The 17,828-nt window shown below is 40.6% G+C and overlaps 1 protein-coding gene across 11 annotated transcripts in view; it reads right to left on the bottom strand.

Annotated features, from left to right (window-relative positions):
* Nucleotides 1-17,828, bottom strand: part of Slc4a4 (solute carrier family 4 (anion exchanger), member 4) — a 445,799-nt gene that overhangs the window by 175,411 nt on the left and 252,560 nt on the right. For 4 of the 11 annotated variants that reach the window (XM_017320995.2, XM_006535136.4, NM_001359211.1 and 1 more), the window contains one exon: nucleotides 6,202-6,297. The exons of the other annotated variants lie outside the window; for them this stretch is intronic. In XM_017320995.2, coding sequence (XP_017176484.1) covers nucleotides 6,202-6,297 — 96 coding nt within the window. The remainder of the gene's footprint in view (nucleotides 1-6,201; nucleotides 6,298-17,828) is intronic. 11 annotated transcript variants of the gene reach the window in all.

Raw genomic sequence — 17,828 nt, 5'->3', positions numbered from 1 at the left:
AGCTATACACACACAGTTAAGAATAAAATTAAGTAAACCTCTTTCTTTTAAAGAAAAAAAATGTCAATATCATAAAATAGACCAAACTCAACGTTGGTAAGGAATCTCAAAAAATTCCTTTTAGAATTCAGTGTCAGTAAAGAATCCTGTAAGGAAGAAGGCTTTGAGGATAGCAGAGACCCTAATGGAAATGCAGACTTTGAGAAGAAAGTTTCAGGAGGAAGTATTCCAAGCTGAGTGATTATTCAGGACAAAGGCATCAAGAGAGAGCATCACCTAGGAAATTTAAGCACTGGAAAATGTGCTGAGCTGCAGTGTGTATACTGAGAAGTACAGATACAGTGTGCTTATACAACCACAGGTTACTGTGCCATGGGCCTTGAATGCCACGCTCAGAGGGGTGGATGCTGCTCAAGATGCACAGAGGAACCACTCGTCATTCATCCCCACATGGTGATGTATCTCATCATACGAGTATAAGCAGACAAGTGGGAGGCAACGCATTGCAATGAATTGGTATAAGACTAACAGTAAAGTGACCCCAGATAACAGGCTGTGTATCTGGCATGGGATGAAGCTAGAGGAAGCAAGATCCTGAACAAGGATAGTAAGACAAAGACAGGCAACATGACAGAGGTGGTGGTGAACAGATTTGGGGGTTCACACAATGGGCTCCACAATCTCAATTCAGAGAAAAAGAGAAGTGGCCCAAGGACTAGTGAGATTGGGATACGGGAGAGACCTGGTGGTAAGACAGGGTTTAATAATCAACGTATCATCCTTTTTGTCAAGCAAGCACCCGACTGAATCATCCCAATTCCAAATTCCTCTTTTAGAGGAAAAAAAAAAGATAATGAAAACACAACTATTTTATAATTTCAGCAAGCTGTCAGATCTCCCCCAGATCTGTCCCTCTTGAAGCCTTGTCCGAGCCTCCAGAATTCTGAAACAAAGCAGAATTGCTCATCTTCTCTTCTCTCTCCAGCATCATTCTATAAACTGTTTAGAATTGGTATGTATTTTAGTCCATTGTGATTACACTATGAGGTATCAATCAAAGAACTCCTGAGCCTGCTTTTAGCATCTTGGGGATAAGCAGTAACTAACTCCTTTTCAGCAAAGTAGCTCCAGCTTTCTGTATTTTTAGAACTTTGTAACTTGTTACACTTACATTTTCTAATGTCTTCCCTTAACTAAAGAATCTAAAGATGGATGTCAGGTTGTTGAAAGATTTTATTCCCTGTAGCCTTTTGAAAAGTGTGTCTAGGATAATTATAGTGAGAAAAGTTTCAAAGTTACACTTGAATTTTCTTTTGGCTTTTAAAAGCCAAAATCCTTAGGTGAAACTCTTCAGCAAGTAGCCCAAATGATAGTCACATTCAGAAACAAGTCCGTATCTGGACACTGGTGAAGAACAGGCCAGAGGGGTGAAAGGGAAATGTTTGGCCTGAGGATAAGGCAGTGAAATAGCACACAGCTCTCATGTGGTGGTTACTCTCCAAGCCAAAGAAAGGCTGAGGGAGCTCACCTAAGAATGTGATAGCATAGCAGAAATTTAATAATGTCAGCCCCCAATGATGTAAATCTTCTAAGATGGCGACAGTGTGCTGGATGGAAGGAGAACTCTGCACAGCTGTGTTTCTGTATACCCATCGACATTTCCCAGAGTTATTCTCTCAGCACCGTCCTGGTTAAAGTTCAGAACCCAATCCTCCCAGACTCGTTCCCTTTGCTGACACTGAAAGTTGTTCCACCATGACATCATCCTGCATTATCCCTCCCTTCCGGCTTCTGAAGTCAGAATCTAGCCCAGTCTTTAATTTCCTTCATCTCTGGTCTACCACAGTGGATGTCCAGCCCTCTACTGGTCAAAGGCCAAGAATGGTCCCAAATCCACTGCTGTTATCCACAGTTCTCCCCCTGCTACCTCCATACTAAAAAATTCTTTCCAGAAGCCTCCACACCTGGGCTCAATTATTTTACCTTAACTTCTCGATTTCAAATGTTCACATCTTCTTTGTTAACTGTGGACATCAAAATCTGCAACAGTTTTCTCTCAGCCTATCATTGGCTTCCAACATATTTTCCTATGTTGGCATGCCCCACCGTGCTTTCCTCTAACAAGCATTTCAGCACATGTGACCCATGCCCTTAACTCACTTTAGACAAACAGCATTTACCATGGGCTCTCTAATCCCTGTCTGGGGGTTCCGTCATCCTTTGCCATCAGCACAGCAGACTGAGAGTCGGGGTTCAGGAAGCAGTCTTGAGATTGAACTTGCAGAATTGTGCACTCTGGAAAGTCCATCTCTTTCCTAAATTAGTTCTAAACCCTTTAAGAAGACATTAGAGCCAGAGAACATATTTCATTTAGTCAAATTCTCCAAAATTTATTTACTGAATTCCAGATATGCTTGAAAAAGAATTTGAAAAGAATAAGAAATAAAAGTCTCACTTATAATTTAATTCTTTAAATTTGGAGGTTAACCACGTGATCAGACTGTAAGATGGACCAAGATCCTTCAGCCAATGGATTTTCAATGCTGCCTAAGCCAGGATAGGAATGGCAGCAGACACTAGTTAAAGGGCTGTGAAACAGAGCACTGTGCTGGACATGGCCTCAGAGAGTGGATGTATCAGACAGACCGATGGATAGACAGACAGACAGACAGACAGACAGACTGACTGATACAAAGCAGAGGACATAAGACAGGTGACGGAAAAGACAGAACAGCTCCAAGTGTCTTCAAAAGCACTCAGAACTGAGGCTCTGATGCGGCTGATCTCATGCACTAACAGCAAAGGGACACAGTGTTTTATAGAGGCTCAACTGATGCTGCCTGTTAGCCGTCAAACTGAATTCTCCGATAAGCACTCAGAGTGAAGAGCTGTCTGGATCTACCAAGATAGGTGATGTGTGCTCCCGCTCCCATAATGGCCAGGCGTTTAGGCTGGTATTAACCTGTCCTGAGACATGGAGGTGAAGAGCGTCTCTTTTGTTCTGAGTGGCCGGCCTGGCTTCAGAACTGCCTGAGAGATCTGCGAGAGGAAATCCTTTTTGGTTTTGTTCCAACTTCTAATTCACTACCTTGGCAGTATTTGAAATGGATAAGAGCCTTAAGCTCACATCTGCCTCGGGTGACAACTGAGATAAGGAACGCGCTGAAATGATGAACGCTTTCTTCCCCAAAACACCTTTCAGAGCAGTTTTTGAAAGGTACTTACTCCAAGTTACAGGGCCTCAGAATACCTTGCTAAGAAAGCTGAAAGACTTGCTTGACGACATCGTCTTCAAATCCTGACTATTGGCTGGTATTTTGGGCAAATTTTTAAATGTAGTTCTTTGGTAATTATTAGGATAAGTTATAATCAACTCATCGGGTCAGGGTAAGCAAAAAATATGGTAAAATAGCTCTCTCTTGGTAAACAATGTCCTTTTCTAGTTAATGGATTACTGTGTTCTAGGCAGTCACTAAAGAAAAGTAAGCTGTGGGTTGCTTTTAATGGAAGGATGAGGCATCAAAAATTACTGCAGAGCATGTAAAATATGGATACTGTACAGAAGCATGCAGCATCATTGAATCAATTACTTGCAATGTACTGGAGAGGGACAAGCTTGAGATGTGGTCCTGGGTATAATGGAGTCGAGACAGCAAAATACAGAGAAGTGGTCTCAAAGAGTGACGGAAAACAGTCTATAGTAAATCTGCCATTGTGAGGCCCAGACAGTGGGTGCTGCAGCACTCTAATACTTGCAAGATCTGTGATTATAGGAGCTATTTCATAAAGGAGATGGAACTTTATGCAAGTCCTACCACACACTTTGGAGAAGGATTATTTTTAAAAGGTTCTGGTGGACAGACAGGATGTTCCCGCTAAAACACAGAGAGATGGGTCTCAGCATCTTCGAGTCCAAAAGGCAAAGGAAAATCTGACTGACAGTAGACAAAACCAACTCTGGTTAGGAAAGTGGAGTAAAGGGTATTTAGTCCTAATTTACACACCTTGGACTGTTCACTAGGTATAAATTTAATTTATTGAGCTGATGAGGTAAGTGCTAGGGAGCCCTCAGAAAGTGGCTTAGGCTATATGTCAAAGACAACAGTTTAGGAAGAGAATATACATGAAAGAATATAAATAGACAGTAAAATATTACATACTCAATACTGACAGAAATGTTCTTAACTTAGCTCTGGCTCTTATTTTAAGGTTGATTTTTATATAGTAGCCATCAATACAGCAACAACAAATGCCACTATTATCAATTTCCTTAGTGCTTCAATGGCTAGGGGATATGAAATATAAATAAGCTTTTAAAGCACACAAATAGAATTGCTCAAGAAATAGTATTAGTGACTGGATGACCAAGTGCCAAGCACTGTGTTATACACACTACTTAATTCTCACAAAGATCCAACGTTGGTGTGATGGACAAGCTCTTATATATGAGAAACCCAAGTAGACAGTACAGAAGTATATCTTTCCCAATGCCACGAAACCATCAGTGGTAGATCCACGATTCGAACCCCAGATAGCCTGATTCTAAATTAAAAAGCCCAAACTGCTTCCTGGAAGCATCACTAGAAAACAGATGAATGTATGGGAAAAAATATGATTCTTGCAGAGGAAATCATGTGGGGGATGGAAATGCACTGTGCAGCCTATAAATCTTTCTAGCAAGCTGACTGTGGAAACTCATCCCCTTACACCCACCACAGGACGGAAGAAACTAGACACAGATGAGCTGTGTGGCTCTGGAAAGTTATTTAACCTCTGTAGGTCTTGTCCACTTTCATCTGGGAAGTGAAGATTATAGGAACAGCTAGCACACAGGCTCCTCAGCAAGCTAAATGGCAACCCAAAAGCAAACCCAGAGGGCACAAAAAGCAAATTAATATTCACAACTTTTTATTGCTGTTCAATTAGACCTACTTTCTAGCAAAAAAAAAATTATTACAAAGTTAATACCTCAAAAACAGGCTATCCCTTCCTCAACTGTACCACTACAAAATTCATACTTCCCTCCAAGATTAAGTCCTGATGCTTCAAAGAGACCTCTTCTATGAGTACCCTCAAGCTAAGATGCTTCCGCAGGCATGGATGACTATGTGGGTGAGTGTCATGTAGGACGTGTGTGTTCAGCAGTCGATCATCTTACAAGACCATGAGCTATCTGGGTTCTGCCTCCCTCATTAGAAAGGAAACCTCTTGAGGGCAAAGACCCACTTGGTTCATCTCTGAATATGGAGTCCAAGAGTGCCTGGTGTGCACTGATATGAAACACATTTATTTATATCTCTGTGAGGCATAGAAATTATTAATAGGTACTTAAAACATAAAATTTACAGCAAGAGAAGCTCTGAAAGAATATAGCTCAAACAAACGCTATTTTAGGATGAACTAAACCTTTCCCCACTAAGTCAGCTGAAAAAGACATCTTCAGTAGAGGAAATTTTTCTATGCTAAAATAGGAAGAGGATTAACTTAATAATGTTAGTATATGAAAAGAAATAATAGAGACCTAATGATGTCACCATAGATGGGATTCTTGATATCTGCAAAAAGTCTATATAATCGATAGAGGAAAACTATTTGCAGGGGGTGGGGTGTGTGTGGAAAATCCATGTAGCTGTCTGTGCAAACAGTTTTCTGAATTGGTTTTAGGTAACTAACCCCTGCCTCTCTAGCAAAGCTCTGTATTTGAAAAGGCAATAGTTCTCACTTAAGCTCTATGCTCCTTGATCATTGTCCACATCACCTTCTGTGTTTCAGGTATGTAATGAACATTTGTAGGGTTAAATCTTCAGCTTAGTAAGTTCTTTCTAACTACCACTGAAAGCCCTCATCTCCAGTTACCATCCTTACATCCCTGGGAAGAAATAGACCAGCATCAACATGAGAAAAAAACGAGTTTCAAAAACATGACACCCAGACAGAGGCTTCCATGCCGATCGTGACCTTTCCTACTGCACACTTGCCACCACCTGACAAGGCACTTGACTTACTTGACTTGAAATCAGGTCACCGAGTCACAGAGAATATTATGCTTGGCAATAGGAGCCAACCAGTCATTTCAGGTTTAGGGATCCTTACACTCTCAAGGATGTTCTTCACTCCACTAGGTAACCCAGTCATCCTTCCCTCCCTCTTCCCATCTTTGCCCACCACCATCTTTGCCCCTTCCCCACCCCATTGACTTACTGAGCCATCCCACGCTGGGAGTGCGCCGCACTCGGGGGTCATCGTCCAAGGTGCGATTTGCTAGGCAGGGCACTGAGTTCTCAAGCGGGCTTCGGGCTTTTAGCGCCAGAAGCAGCAGACAGGAAAAGGAGGACACATGAACAGCCACAGCAAGGATGAAGATGGAAGCATTAGTCAGGAAGAAAAAATATATATATATACACTAAAGCAAGTCACACAAGCGGGTTAAAGAAGAACAATGACATATCACAAGGACATTCACCTCCTCCCAGGACCCTGAGCCCTTAAATAGAACACATGTCAACAAAGAATGGGAAAGGTTTGGGGAGAATTACATTAAATCATTATAGTTCCCCCAAAAGGAGTGGATGATTCGATCAGCTGTTCTAATATACAAAACATGGGTTCTATGGGTTCTATCCAGAAGACAGATATAAATAATGAACATTTAGTCTGAAGATACAGTGTCAGACCTGTTAATTACTGTCTGCCACATGAGCACACACAAGGGAAGTAGCGCCCAGTTTTGTAAAGCACAGGGGGGTAGGATGTCATATTAGTAAGCGGCTCTCTGATGATCTCCCCAACTGTCAGGCTGCGGAGCTTATAGACAAATGCAGAAATCAACATTTCAGACATTTGTATCTGAAGTTTTTTTCCTTGATGAACACAGACTGGCTCTCAACTTTCTGTTGGTTTTTTATTGTCTCTCTCTTTCTCTCTCTCTCTCTCTCTCTCCCTCTCTCTCTCTCTCTCTCTCTTTCTTTCTTTCTTTCTTTCTACCCCTGCAGTAACATGACACTGAGACATGGATAAATTAGTGCTTTAATACAAACCCACTTGAGATGCAATTTTGGTCTTCCTTTTCCAAAGTCTTCCAGCACCTATCTTACTAGAAGTTTAACCCTTGGTGGATCCGTTCCAAATCTGGAACATCAGAGATAATGATATGGGCTGAATGTTCACTCAAGTTTCTCTAGGTAGATTTTATCACGTGGCTAGCCCAACTGGCTTCTTCCTGGGAGAATGTCATTTGCTCTAAGAACCTCTTAACACTTGTTTGGCTAGTCTCTCAAAGAACCATGCTCTAAGGCTGCTAAAAATTGGGCAGTATCCTGATCCTCTAAAGAATGTTAGTGATTTTGGAAATGCAGAACCATGAGGCAATATGTAATTTAGACTTGAGGGATTTTTTTCTTTAATAATAAAAGTAGTCATATTATCAGGGTAATACATTTACCATATTCCACCAAACACAAACATTAATCTATTCACATTGTGTGTGAAAGACAGGACAGGCAAATGGTCTTTTTACAAGGCTACTGGTGACTAGAGAGGTCAAGCTTTAACTTGAACCATTTACAAATGAATATAAATGTATGGCCAAATTTGGGCATTCAGCACACTATAAGATCCAGAAACATTTTTGTCAATGTATCTGTCTGTGTTTAAAAGCTGTAAATAAAGCCAGGACTTGCGAGCAGGCCATCTGTGCTGGCACCTGTTTGAGGCAAATCTGATGTCTTCTCTCTTGCAATCTGAATTTTAATTGTTTCGCATAATTGAACTTCTTTGCAAGTTTTTACTTCACTGAGAAAAATGGAGAAGCAAAATGCACCAATTGAGATTACTCCAGAATGGTTGTTTGTCAAGAGGGGAACATGTAGAGATGCTTAGCAACACATTGACCACTCCTCACCTCCTATGTCTTGCAACAGACAATGTACAGACCTGCGTAAAGAAATGATCTTCCTATAGATAGACCTACCTATACAAAATGACAGTCTAAGGAACTGGTGCCTACTTGACTGGGCACAAACAAGCCTCATTAGGATGCTAGGTCAGTAAGAATGGATAGAGGTGAAAATACGAAAGAAAGTCAACAGAGCCTTCCTGTCTGTTAAGTGCTAAGAAGGATGGAGTTGTTCATTCTGATCTCACAACCTCTTCCTGAGAGAAAGACTAGCAACTCTTTCAAACCTTGGATGCTAGTAAGGAATTTCCCCCTCTCCCTGCCTCGATTTGTCAGGATGATACTCTTGGAAATGAAGCCTAGAGATTTCCTCTTGCATGCATAGCCTCCATGAATGCTGAGCCTCTCCATCAGGAGGCCAATGGAATGGAGCCTAGCAGATAATAGCCAAGAACCTGGCTCCAAAAGCAGGCATGAGAATGTAACTGCCCATAGAGACTTGGCACCTGCGATTCAGAAAGCCTTCCTGTGGCCATCTGGCTGCTTCCCCTACCCAAAACTGGGAGGCTCACGGCAGCCATTACTTACATTGGCAAACTCCAGCATTTTGATTTGTTGGACCCTTTGTGTTCTATGCAGAGAGATATAAATGGTGCAATCCTTTTAGGAGGCTGGGTTTTGTTTTGTTTCTCCCACTTCGCAAATTTACTCTAAAGAACACATTTTCAAGAGTTGTTCCGAAATCTAGAGGATAACTTTCTATAATAATTAGATCGTTTCCTAAATAATGCTTTTACTGTATCTCTTCTCTCTTCAGTCACAAAAAACAGCTTGGCCTTGCTGATATCTTACACATTTTCTTTTAAACCATTTTTTTTAACCTGACTTCAGGCATAAACAAAGTAGAAATTGGCTTAAACCAGTACGACTTGATGAGGCAAGTCAGGGTTCTAAGGACTTTTGAGTGACGGTTTCCAAAGCCTACATCATAGAAAGGGGTGCTGTGAGGTGAGGGGAGGGGGAAGTAATGATTCCTATTTCCCTTTGGGAATCAACTTACCAAAATCCTAAACCTAGCATCTATCCTAGAACCAAGCAAGTCGACCACAGAAATTTCTCTACCAAATGCTTCTTTGGTAATATTGTTCAGGAGAAAATAGACGTTACTCATGTTAAACTTTTAGGGCTCTTTGTAGAAATGCATAATTGAAGGCTTAAATGGTGATTGAGCTGTGACTCTTTGCACAATGCTATTCAGCTAAGGCATCAAACCGGAGCACAGTCGCATCCCATCTATAAGCACCCAGGAGAGGCACTGCCTAGAAATATCCACTTGAAAAAATCTGATAAAGCATTCAACTGACTCCCTTCTTTGGTGTAGTCCTGCTTAGATAATTGCCACCAAAGCCCTTCAACATCATATTATCATATGGAGTAAGAGACCTGAATTCGCTGAGGACTGGGAAATAAATTACCGCAGAGGAAGCTCATTTCTCTGTAATTGAATTAGCATATTGTTATAAAGCAAACATTCAACATTTGGTCCTTCCACTAATTAAGCTTGTCTGTTAATTTTACATCTGAGTTTCAAGATTTCACCTGCAAATGGAGATGTTGCATATATTAGAGCTATTATAAATCATATTGTCTGATGTAAAACAGGTGTTGAAATGTTGGGACCTAACACTGTTGCCGTTACTGCTAATAACTAATACTCTTTCATTGGGTGCTATTTGCGTAGTCCAGCATCATGAAGGTTATTGGAAAATACTAAAGACAGCAGCTTGGACCAATCCAAATTAACTTGAAGCTCTGAAATTAATTTTTCAAAGATATATCTGCACTTCTATATTAATGCAACACAGATCACAAAACCCAAAATGAGAAATCACCACTAATGTCAATTTAAAATGTGGTGTAGATAAAGAGAATCGTACTGTGCGGTCCTAGAGATGAGGGTAATTATGTTATATGTGGTAATATGGATGACTGAAGAGGCCATTATGTACAACAAGCTGCACAAAGAAAAGACAAATGTGACAGTTAGAGGTGCATTCTACATCATCTGCATGCACAGGAGGGCCAGTGGTTTCCTGAGACTGCAGAGTTAAGAAAGGCAATGAAAGATGTTGGCCGAATGGTACAATGTTTCAGTTCAATATGAGGAATACAAGATAAGTATTGGGGTAATGGGTATATTAACTTGCTTGATTCGATTACTCTACATTGTATACTTAGGGCCTCATTGAGTACCCCATAAACAAACACGATCATAACTGTATCTTTGTGTCAATGTCTAATACAATGTTTGCTTTGGCTTTAAACTCAAGAACCAGCAAAGATCTCTTCTGTCATACATTTTTTAACCTATTTCTTTTTTTTAATTATTAGATATTTTCTTTATATACATTTCAAATGCTATCCTGAAAGTTCCCTATACCCTCCCTCGGCCCTGCTCCCCTACCCACCCTCTCCCACTTCTTGACCTGGCATTCCCCTGTACTGGGGCATATAAAGTTTGCAATACTTTTTAATGAAAGAGAGTTTGTGCAGAGCGAGGCATGCTTGGCCACTCTTAGAAGGCTTTACCATTCTCTTCTCCTCTTTCTTTAGGGGGAACATGTCTAACGTGTCTCCTCTTTTGCCTCTTCCATGTCTCCCCTCCCTTCTTCTCTGATTCTCTTCTACACAAACCAGAACACAGTCCCAGATCTACAAGCTGCCTCCTTCCCCATCATCTGCTCCCAGATCAAGTTGCGGCTGAGGAGAATAAAACTTTACAAGGGGAACTCCACTAAACATCTCTAGCTCTGGAAGGTTTACTCAGCCTGGCAGCAGCATGTGACCTTTCCTGGAGTGACAGAATGAAGAACTGAATACTCATTTGTACCACCATAAGATGAAGAGAAGCATTTGTGTCTTACTTAAATTTGTATCTTTACCTCCAATTCTGGTTGCATTAACTAGACGTCAATTAGTAATATTTAAAAATAGGCATTCCATGGCAACATCCTATGTTATTTGCTGAGTGCTAAAGCCTGCTAGTGCTAACACATGCTGAGCACTCTTGATACTTGAGGTATCAATGCAAAATACTATGAAATCCATGTGTGACAATTCATTATGTATTATTTGACAACTGTAAGCCAGATAATGAAAGGAATGATGCTCTAAAAAAAAATGACACCTCAAGAGTCTTTCCCCATTGGGGTGATGGAAGGAGGGGGCCGAGGAGCATAGGCAATGGGGGAATACAAGATAGGTGTGGTAAATTGATGACCTGCCCTCAATTTTAAATCTGAATGTCACTAAACATATCCCTCAAGATATTTCTAAACAGTATTGCTTCCTGATACCAGTAACATGTTATTAGTAAAGTATTTTCATAACATAAACAGAATAATATACTATTACTCTTATGTTACAGATATAATAAGACTCAAGGGGATTACATAATTATCAAAACCATATATCTACTAAATATTATTCAGGCTGGAATAAAACCTTTGGAAGAGAAGAGTTCGCATCTTCGAGATTATGAAATAGGCTTGAATGTTCAAATGTAAAGATTCACTGAGTTCTACCCCTAAGCCTAACTTTTTATTGTCCTAAAGGCCAAAAGGTGCTACTAACTACTAAAATGGACTGATTGGCATTTTAAGGTTGCAGATCTGGAAGACCTGGGGTAGAGAAATAAGACCGGTGCCTTAAGGATGGGTTAGCCATAGTAGCAGCTATCATTAGAAGGCAGCTTTACCCAAATACTTTGCTAGTTACTTCCCATGGATTGCCTTGGTTTTGTGTTGTTTTTAGCAGGTTGGAGTGAACTTGGTTTCATTGAGCTCTAGCCAAGACATTCATCTGCGCTGTGCAAATGAATAGAGAATGAGGGTCCGGAACAAAACAGATGGTATGTGCTGCTGGCTTTGGGAAGGAGCCGGCGGCACTCAGGAAGGCACCTGGAACACCATGCTCATCTGAAAGAGGTGTGTGCCTGAGGATAAAAGATGCTGCCTGACTAGCTCAGAAGTAGAGACGCACAAGGCCTACTTCAGAGTTATTTGAGGGAGGTTAAGGGAATGCTGGCCCTATCTATTGCTACAGGGGTCATGTCTGAATTGAGTAATGTGTTAGGTGGAAAGAAGAAGGATCCATCTAAAGACAAGTGGGAGAATTAGAATCCAACCCCCCAGACAAAAAGCAAAGGCTTTCAAAAGGGGTTGAGAAAGCTGTCAAACCTGGCTGTGGTCCCAACCAGATCTAATTCACACCATTTCAAGCAAGCCTAACTTAATGTTCAGGCTCACGCAGCTCAGGTGGGCCTAGTCTCAAGTCAGAGTCAAAGCAATAGGAGCCTGACTAACTCTACCTATATTTCTCTGGATCCTAGGCCTGCTATTAACAATAGCAGCAAGAGCCATGCTTTCTTTCCACTGATTGCTCTGCACTGTTCACAGTGCCCAAGTTCTTGTATGTAACAACAACACACTGCTCTCTAGAATATACAAAGCTTTTCTGTGCTCATGCCCCAGCAGCTACACGGGTAAGAACTAGATATCAGCTTCCTGACTGGTGGAACCACTTGAAAGAGGAAGCCTAGACTGAACTGAGTTGTGCAAGCCAGCCGAGGACATTTTTGCACCGCTTGGTAAATGGGGAGGTGGGGAAGGCAGTGGATTGGAGCTGAAACCGAGCACTGTGCTGAGCAGTGGGTCACTATAAATACAGAAGAGATCCTGCGATAGCATCAAAGGCATAAAGAAAGCTATGTGAGTCCCCCAGGATCCAGCTGCCCTGCTTGGGGCCACCCACCTTCTCCAAATCCTCACTGCCTGAGGCTATACTTGTTGTTAGCCTTGGATCCCCAAGGTAGATCAGGGTTCCCTTATGCCCATTTAACCAAAAAAAAAAAAAATGAGGAAGGTTTGGACTATGAGTAGAAAGGGCCTCCTCCTCTGTCATTGTTAAACAAAGGGAACTTCTATCACTTACCAAAGTGTCTGAAGAAATACAAAGAAGTTATTTCCATGAGTTTCTTCCTGAAGAGAAAGCTACTGAAGCAAACAGTCCAGAAGCCATTCGGATTACTCAGAAATCTTTCTAGTGGAGTTGTGTTTAACACCTCACATATGATTGAATGCGGTTGTTGAATGATTACTAAGTGTTAGCTACCATTACAAGCACTTCCATTCCAACCACCCACTCACTTTTTCCCCATGAGTTCTTTTTTACAGTCATCAAAATGAACTACGATATTTTTCTAATTCTTTGTTAGGAGTAATAAGTAACTTTTAATAATAAAATAATGAGTTCATAACTTTCTCTCCTTCTCTCTCTGTGTGCGTCCTTTCTCTCTTTCTCTTCAGTCCCACCCCCTTCCCCATGGTGACTCCCTTGGCCTCAATCCTTGAGGCCAGTGAACTTGCCTGAGAACAGCTTCCCAATAAACCTACCTTTACTATATGGTGTGTGTGCCTGAGTCTTTCTGTGTGTGTGTGTGTGTGTGTGTGTGTGTGTGTGTGTGTGTGTGTGTGTGTGTAAAATGAGTTCATGTAAATAAACCAAAAAAAAAAAAAGAAAGAAAGAAAAGAAATTCACAGTGTAGGTCAAACTGAATGAGCAAAACCACTTCTCAACAAAGTATGTCTGCACCCTGGAACCCTCGAATCAAGGAACTGGCCTTTATGATTGAGGAGTCCCAGGAGAAGTGTGAAGACTCAGCAAAAAAGAAACAAATCAATGATGGCCTGGTCACACTGGTAGGAAAAGCTGACCCCTCAAATTAGGATTCCAAGTCGCTCTTGTTCTTTAATCAGAGCTCACTCACCGTGCATGAGCTTTGGGGAAGGCAATACAGATCAAAAGTATGAACTCTTTCCCCATTCATAAGATGGAAATTTATATACTTTTAAATCAGATCATGACTTAAAAAACCATATTTCTCAGCCTCATAAATATCTTGTAAAAATCTTTAAGCAGTGAATCACAATTATACAACTCAAACTGTTTCTACTTCTTAATACTTCATGTTTGATTTTTAAAGTACTATCTTCAAGTGTTCATAAGGTTAAGTATTAATCTTTCTTAATATACTAAAATAAAACGTAATTATTATTTAAGTTACTCGGACAAAACTGCCAGTGTCAGATTTGTGAGCTGTCCATTCTATTTAACTCACAAAAGTCAGTCATGTAGCTGAACCTAACACAAACCTCATGAAAGCTACCATGATTCTTCCTAGGTTTTTACAAGCAAATATGGTTTTGTTTTTAAAAATAATAATAATAATAACAGCTGTAAATCATCAGCTGCAACCCAAGCCACACAAGAACACTGTGAAATTTGAATTAGTTTTTATCTCTGGGTAAATAGATGTGTATACTGCTGATAGAATGTTTGAAAACCAGCTACTTGGGAGAAAGAGTGTATGTCTCCATGCATATGTTTGGGGACAGGGTAAATTTACTGGCATAAAATATATATGGTAGGCCTGGAAAGATGGCTCAGAGGTTAAAAGCAGTAGCTGCTCTTCCAAAGGCAATTGCCAGCAACCACATGGTGGCTCACAACCATCTATAAATGGAATCTGATGCTGTCTTCTGGCATGCAGGTATACATGATGATAGGGTATTCATATACATTAAATAAATAAATAAATAAATAAATAAATAAATAAATAAATTCTAAAAAAAATATGGCCAACACTGTAAAAATACTAAAATACACATTACCCCGGTAAGTTACACATAGCCCATTGATTCTTACAGAATGCTTTTGTTGATCTTTGATGAATTTTTGCATCTGTAATCAATTATAGCTGCGACTGGCAAGCCATATCCTTCTATGGCTGATGATAATATTATCATTCGTGTAAATAAGACAAAAACAAAACAATATCTGTATCTTTCAGCCCCCACGGATCTGTCAGTGGTGTTTCTGTCTTTCCTAAATTATACAGGAGTTTTTAACTACCAAAAAAAAATCTTTCAGTCATAGTAGATTGTCTGTATTTCAGCAGCTGTATACAGTAAGTACATGCTTTGAGTTTAATCTGCACTGTTAATATTTTCTCCAACATTTTTTAAAGTTCAGAGACAGCTGAAACAATAACACATCTAGCCCTGGTTTTTAGCACTTGCTGATTTCTAGGATGGAAACACTAAACTGTAACAACCTTCAGCAGCTTGCCTGAAGCCACTGCAGTCAGCACTGAGACTCCGTGCAGAATGAGAGCAGACGCAACTACATGCACGGGAGCAATCATTGTACCACATCTCTGCACTCTACACACAGGTGGAAATCACCACAAGTGCACAAGTTATAGCATCTTGTCATCAACCAAATAGGAAGTCGTGCATTTTGAGTATGTGTTGCCATTGTTTTTGATATAATTATGTAGTTGTATGCTAATGGGATGTCACGGTAGCTTCATGTGACGAGCTGCTGGCAGAATGTCCCCTCACTGCTGGATCTTGTGAGTTGAAGGGCGCTGACTCTGGAGACACCTCTGGGAACTAAAACAATCTCCGAATCAAGCATCTCCGCACCATTCAGGGATCTGCCACACTGTTGCTAGCATAGCCAAAGCCATCTTTGTTACTGGTTTTATTTCTTTATCTGAGGCCAAGATGATTTGTGTGTATCTAGGCTTCCCATGAGGATATTACAATCCTGCTCCAACTACAGTCGACCTAAGATTCTTGTTTACTAAAAGAGTAGTGAAGGGTATGTAAGTCCGTACTTTAGATAGTTACTCAAAGAACATTACATAGTTCTTAAGTATATTAAGTGATTAAGCCCCAAGACATAAAAGTAATTGTGTAAACTTGCAAGTTAGGAGCAAGCAACTGTAGAAAGCCAAGAACTTGCCACCTCAGCTGTGATTTATGATCGTGTACCTTGGAGGCACATGTAACTCACTGCTGTAGGATCTCACAAAGTCAAATCTTGCCTCTGATAGTTAAAACGCTGGGTAACACAAAGGCTAATAATAACACGTTTGAAACAAACTAATCTTATCCTATGCTGCAGGGTGTACTCGATCATTTGAAGAGCCGAACGAGAACTGCCTGCCCTTTCCCATTTGCTTTCTGCTCTGTGTGTGTAGCAGATGAGAGGTGAACAATGAAAGCAAGTGCAACGTCCTCTCGATGGAAGGATCTACCAATAGGACAAAGAGCTGAAGAAAGAGTAACCTAGCTCATTCATTGTATTTCACATCTAAATAACTTCTCCAAAAGATTGGCAGCTGAGGCTCTTCTGCTTCTAGTCTCTGCTCCGTTGTGGCGCATGAGAAGGTGGCTAAGCCTGGCGGTCACAGCCAAGCCCCTACAGCAACATTGTATCTTCATACTTCTTTATACTATTACAGGGTATTCCATGAATTAAAGCAAGCAAACAAAACCACTTAACTCTTAGAATCACACTTCATATGAGAAAGAGGACTGTTGCCTAAGATAAAAAGGAAGGACTGATTTTTAACTGTCCTGATTGCAAATACAGGTGCTGGTTAAGACAAAATGCTTGTAAGCTGAGTTAGAGCAACCTGCGTAAGCAATGGTGCTGCCCGTCCATGAAAAATTAAATTCAAACTTAAAGCTGAAGACCACAATGCTCTGAGTAACACCAAACTATACCAGCAGTATTCTAAACTTGAATCACTCTCTCTTGTGGATGTATGTTATTGAAAACATTCATATCTTAATTATTTTTATAGACTCTTTGGATTTAAAGCTATAAAATTTTGCTTATAGTAATGTGTCTTCAAACCATTGGTTTTTATTACGAAGTGAGGGAAAAAAATCACATTTCTAGATATGGACTGGCTGGGGTCAAAGTCAGTTTATAAAGTCACTTTAACTTGTCATCTGCCTGAGACCACATTCTATAAAATTACAGAGGTACATGTGACTGCACCAGGTTACAGACTCTCTCCCTCTCTTCCCTTTCTTGGTACTAAGAAGATGTGGTGGTGGGTTGTAGAGCCAGTTCTACCAACCCAGCCTACTCAACTCTGTCCACTGCATCATCATCTCCCACACTTCATGGTAATGCACGTCCCCCTTCTCGGCCTTCACCCAAACAGGAAATTTGCTCCCAACAAATAGACATATAAGATAGACTCTTTGCAAGAAATTGTGGTAAATGCATTAAAATAAATATCACAAGAACATAGCACCTTTCCCATTGTTATATAACAAGTTAATATTCCATCTTTAGTAATTACTGTCCCATCTGAGTATGACTGTTGTTTATCACGATATCAACTACCTTTTCCAGTAGTAAAAGAAAATTGAATCTAACACTGGAAAGATGACCACCTAGACAGCTGACTCCCATCCAAAATGGGATGCTGTGCTGCAAAATGCTGTAATCTGAGACTTCAAAGCATTTATCTTATCTAATTAGATCCTCCAAGTTGTTGCAAGTCATCTTGAAGACATACTCCACTGGAGAGATGACTCAGCAGTTAAGAGCACTGACTGCTCTTCCAGAGGTCCTGAGTTCAATTCCCAGCAACCATATGGTGGCTCACAACCAACTGTAATGGGATCTGATGCCCTCTTTTGCTGTGTCTGAAGACAGCTACTCATATCAATAAAATAAGTCTTAAAAAATAAGTCTTTAAAAAAAAGCATATTCTCTGAGGTCACAGTCTCTACAAGCTTGCTGACTCGTGTGGAATACTCAGTTGTTTCACCTCGGAGTTATAAGCGAACCATTTCAGTCCATCAGCATAGACCCACATAGAGAATCAAGGCACTGAGGCTTTGTAACCTGCAGCAACAGGGAAACCCTTCCAACAAGATTGCACATACACCCAGTTATACTACGAGGATCATGAAATGACCATGGCGCGTGAACTTGAGAAAAGAAATATAAGGGGTAGGGGGTGTGAAGAGATGGAGTGAGGTGACACAGAAAGAGAGAGGAA

This window comes from Mus musculus, chromosome 5 (assembly GCF_000001635.26).
Source record: "Mus musculus strain C57BL/6J chromosome 5, GRCm38.p6 C57BL/6J".
Taxonomy (NCBI): Eukaryota; Metazoa; Chordata; class Mammalia; order Rodentia; family Muridae; genus Mus; species Mus musculus.
This window is presented reverse-complemented; position numbering and strand designations above follow the sequence as displayed.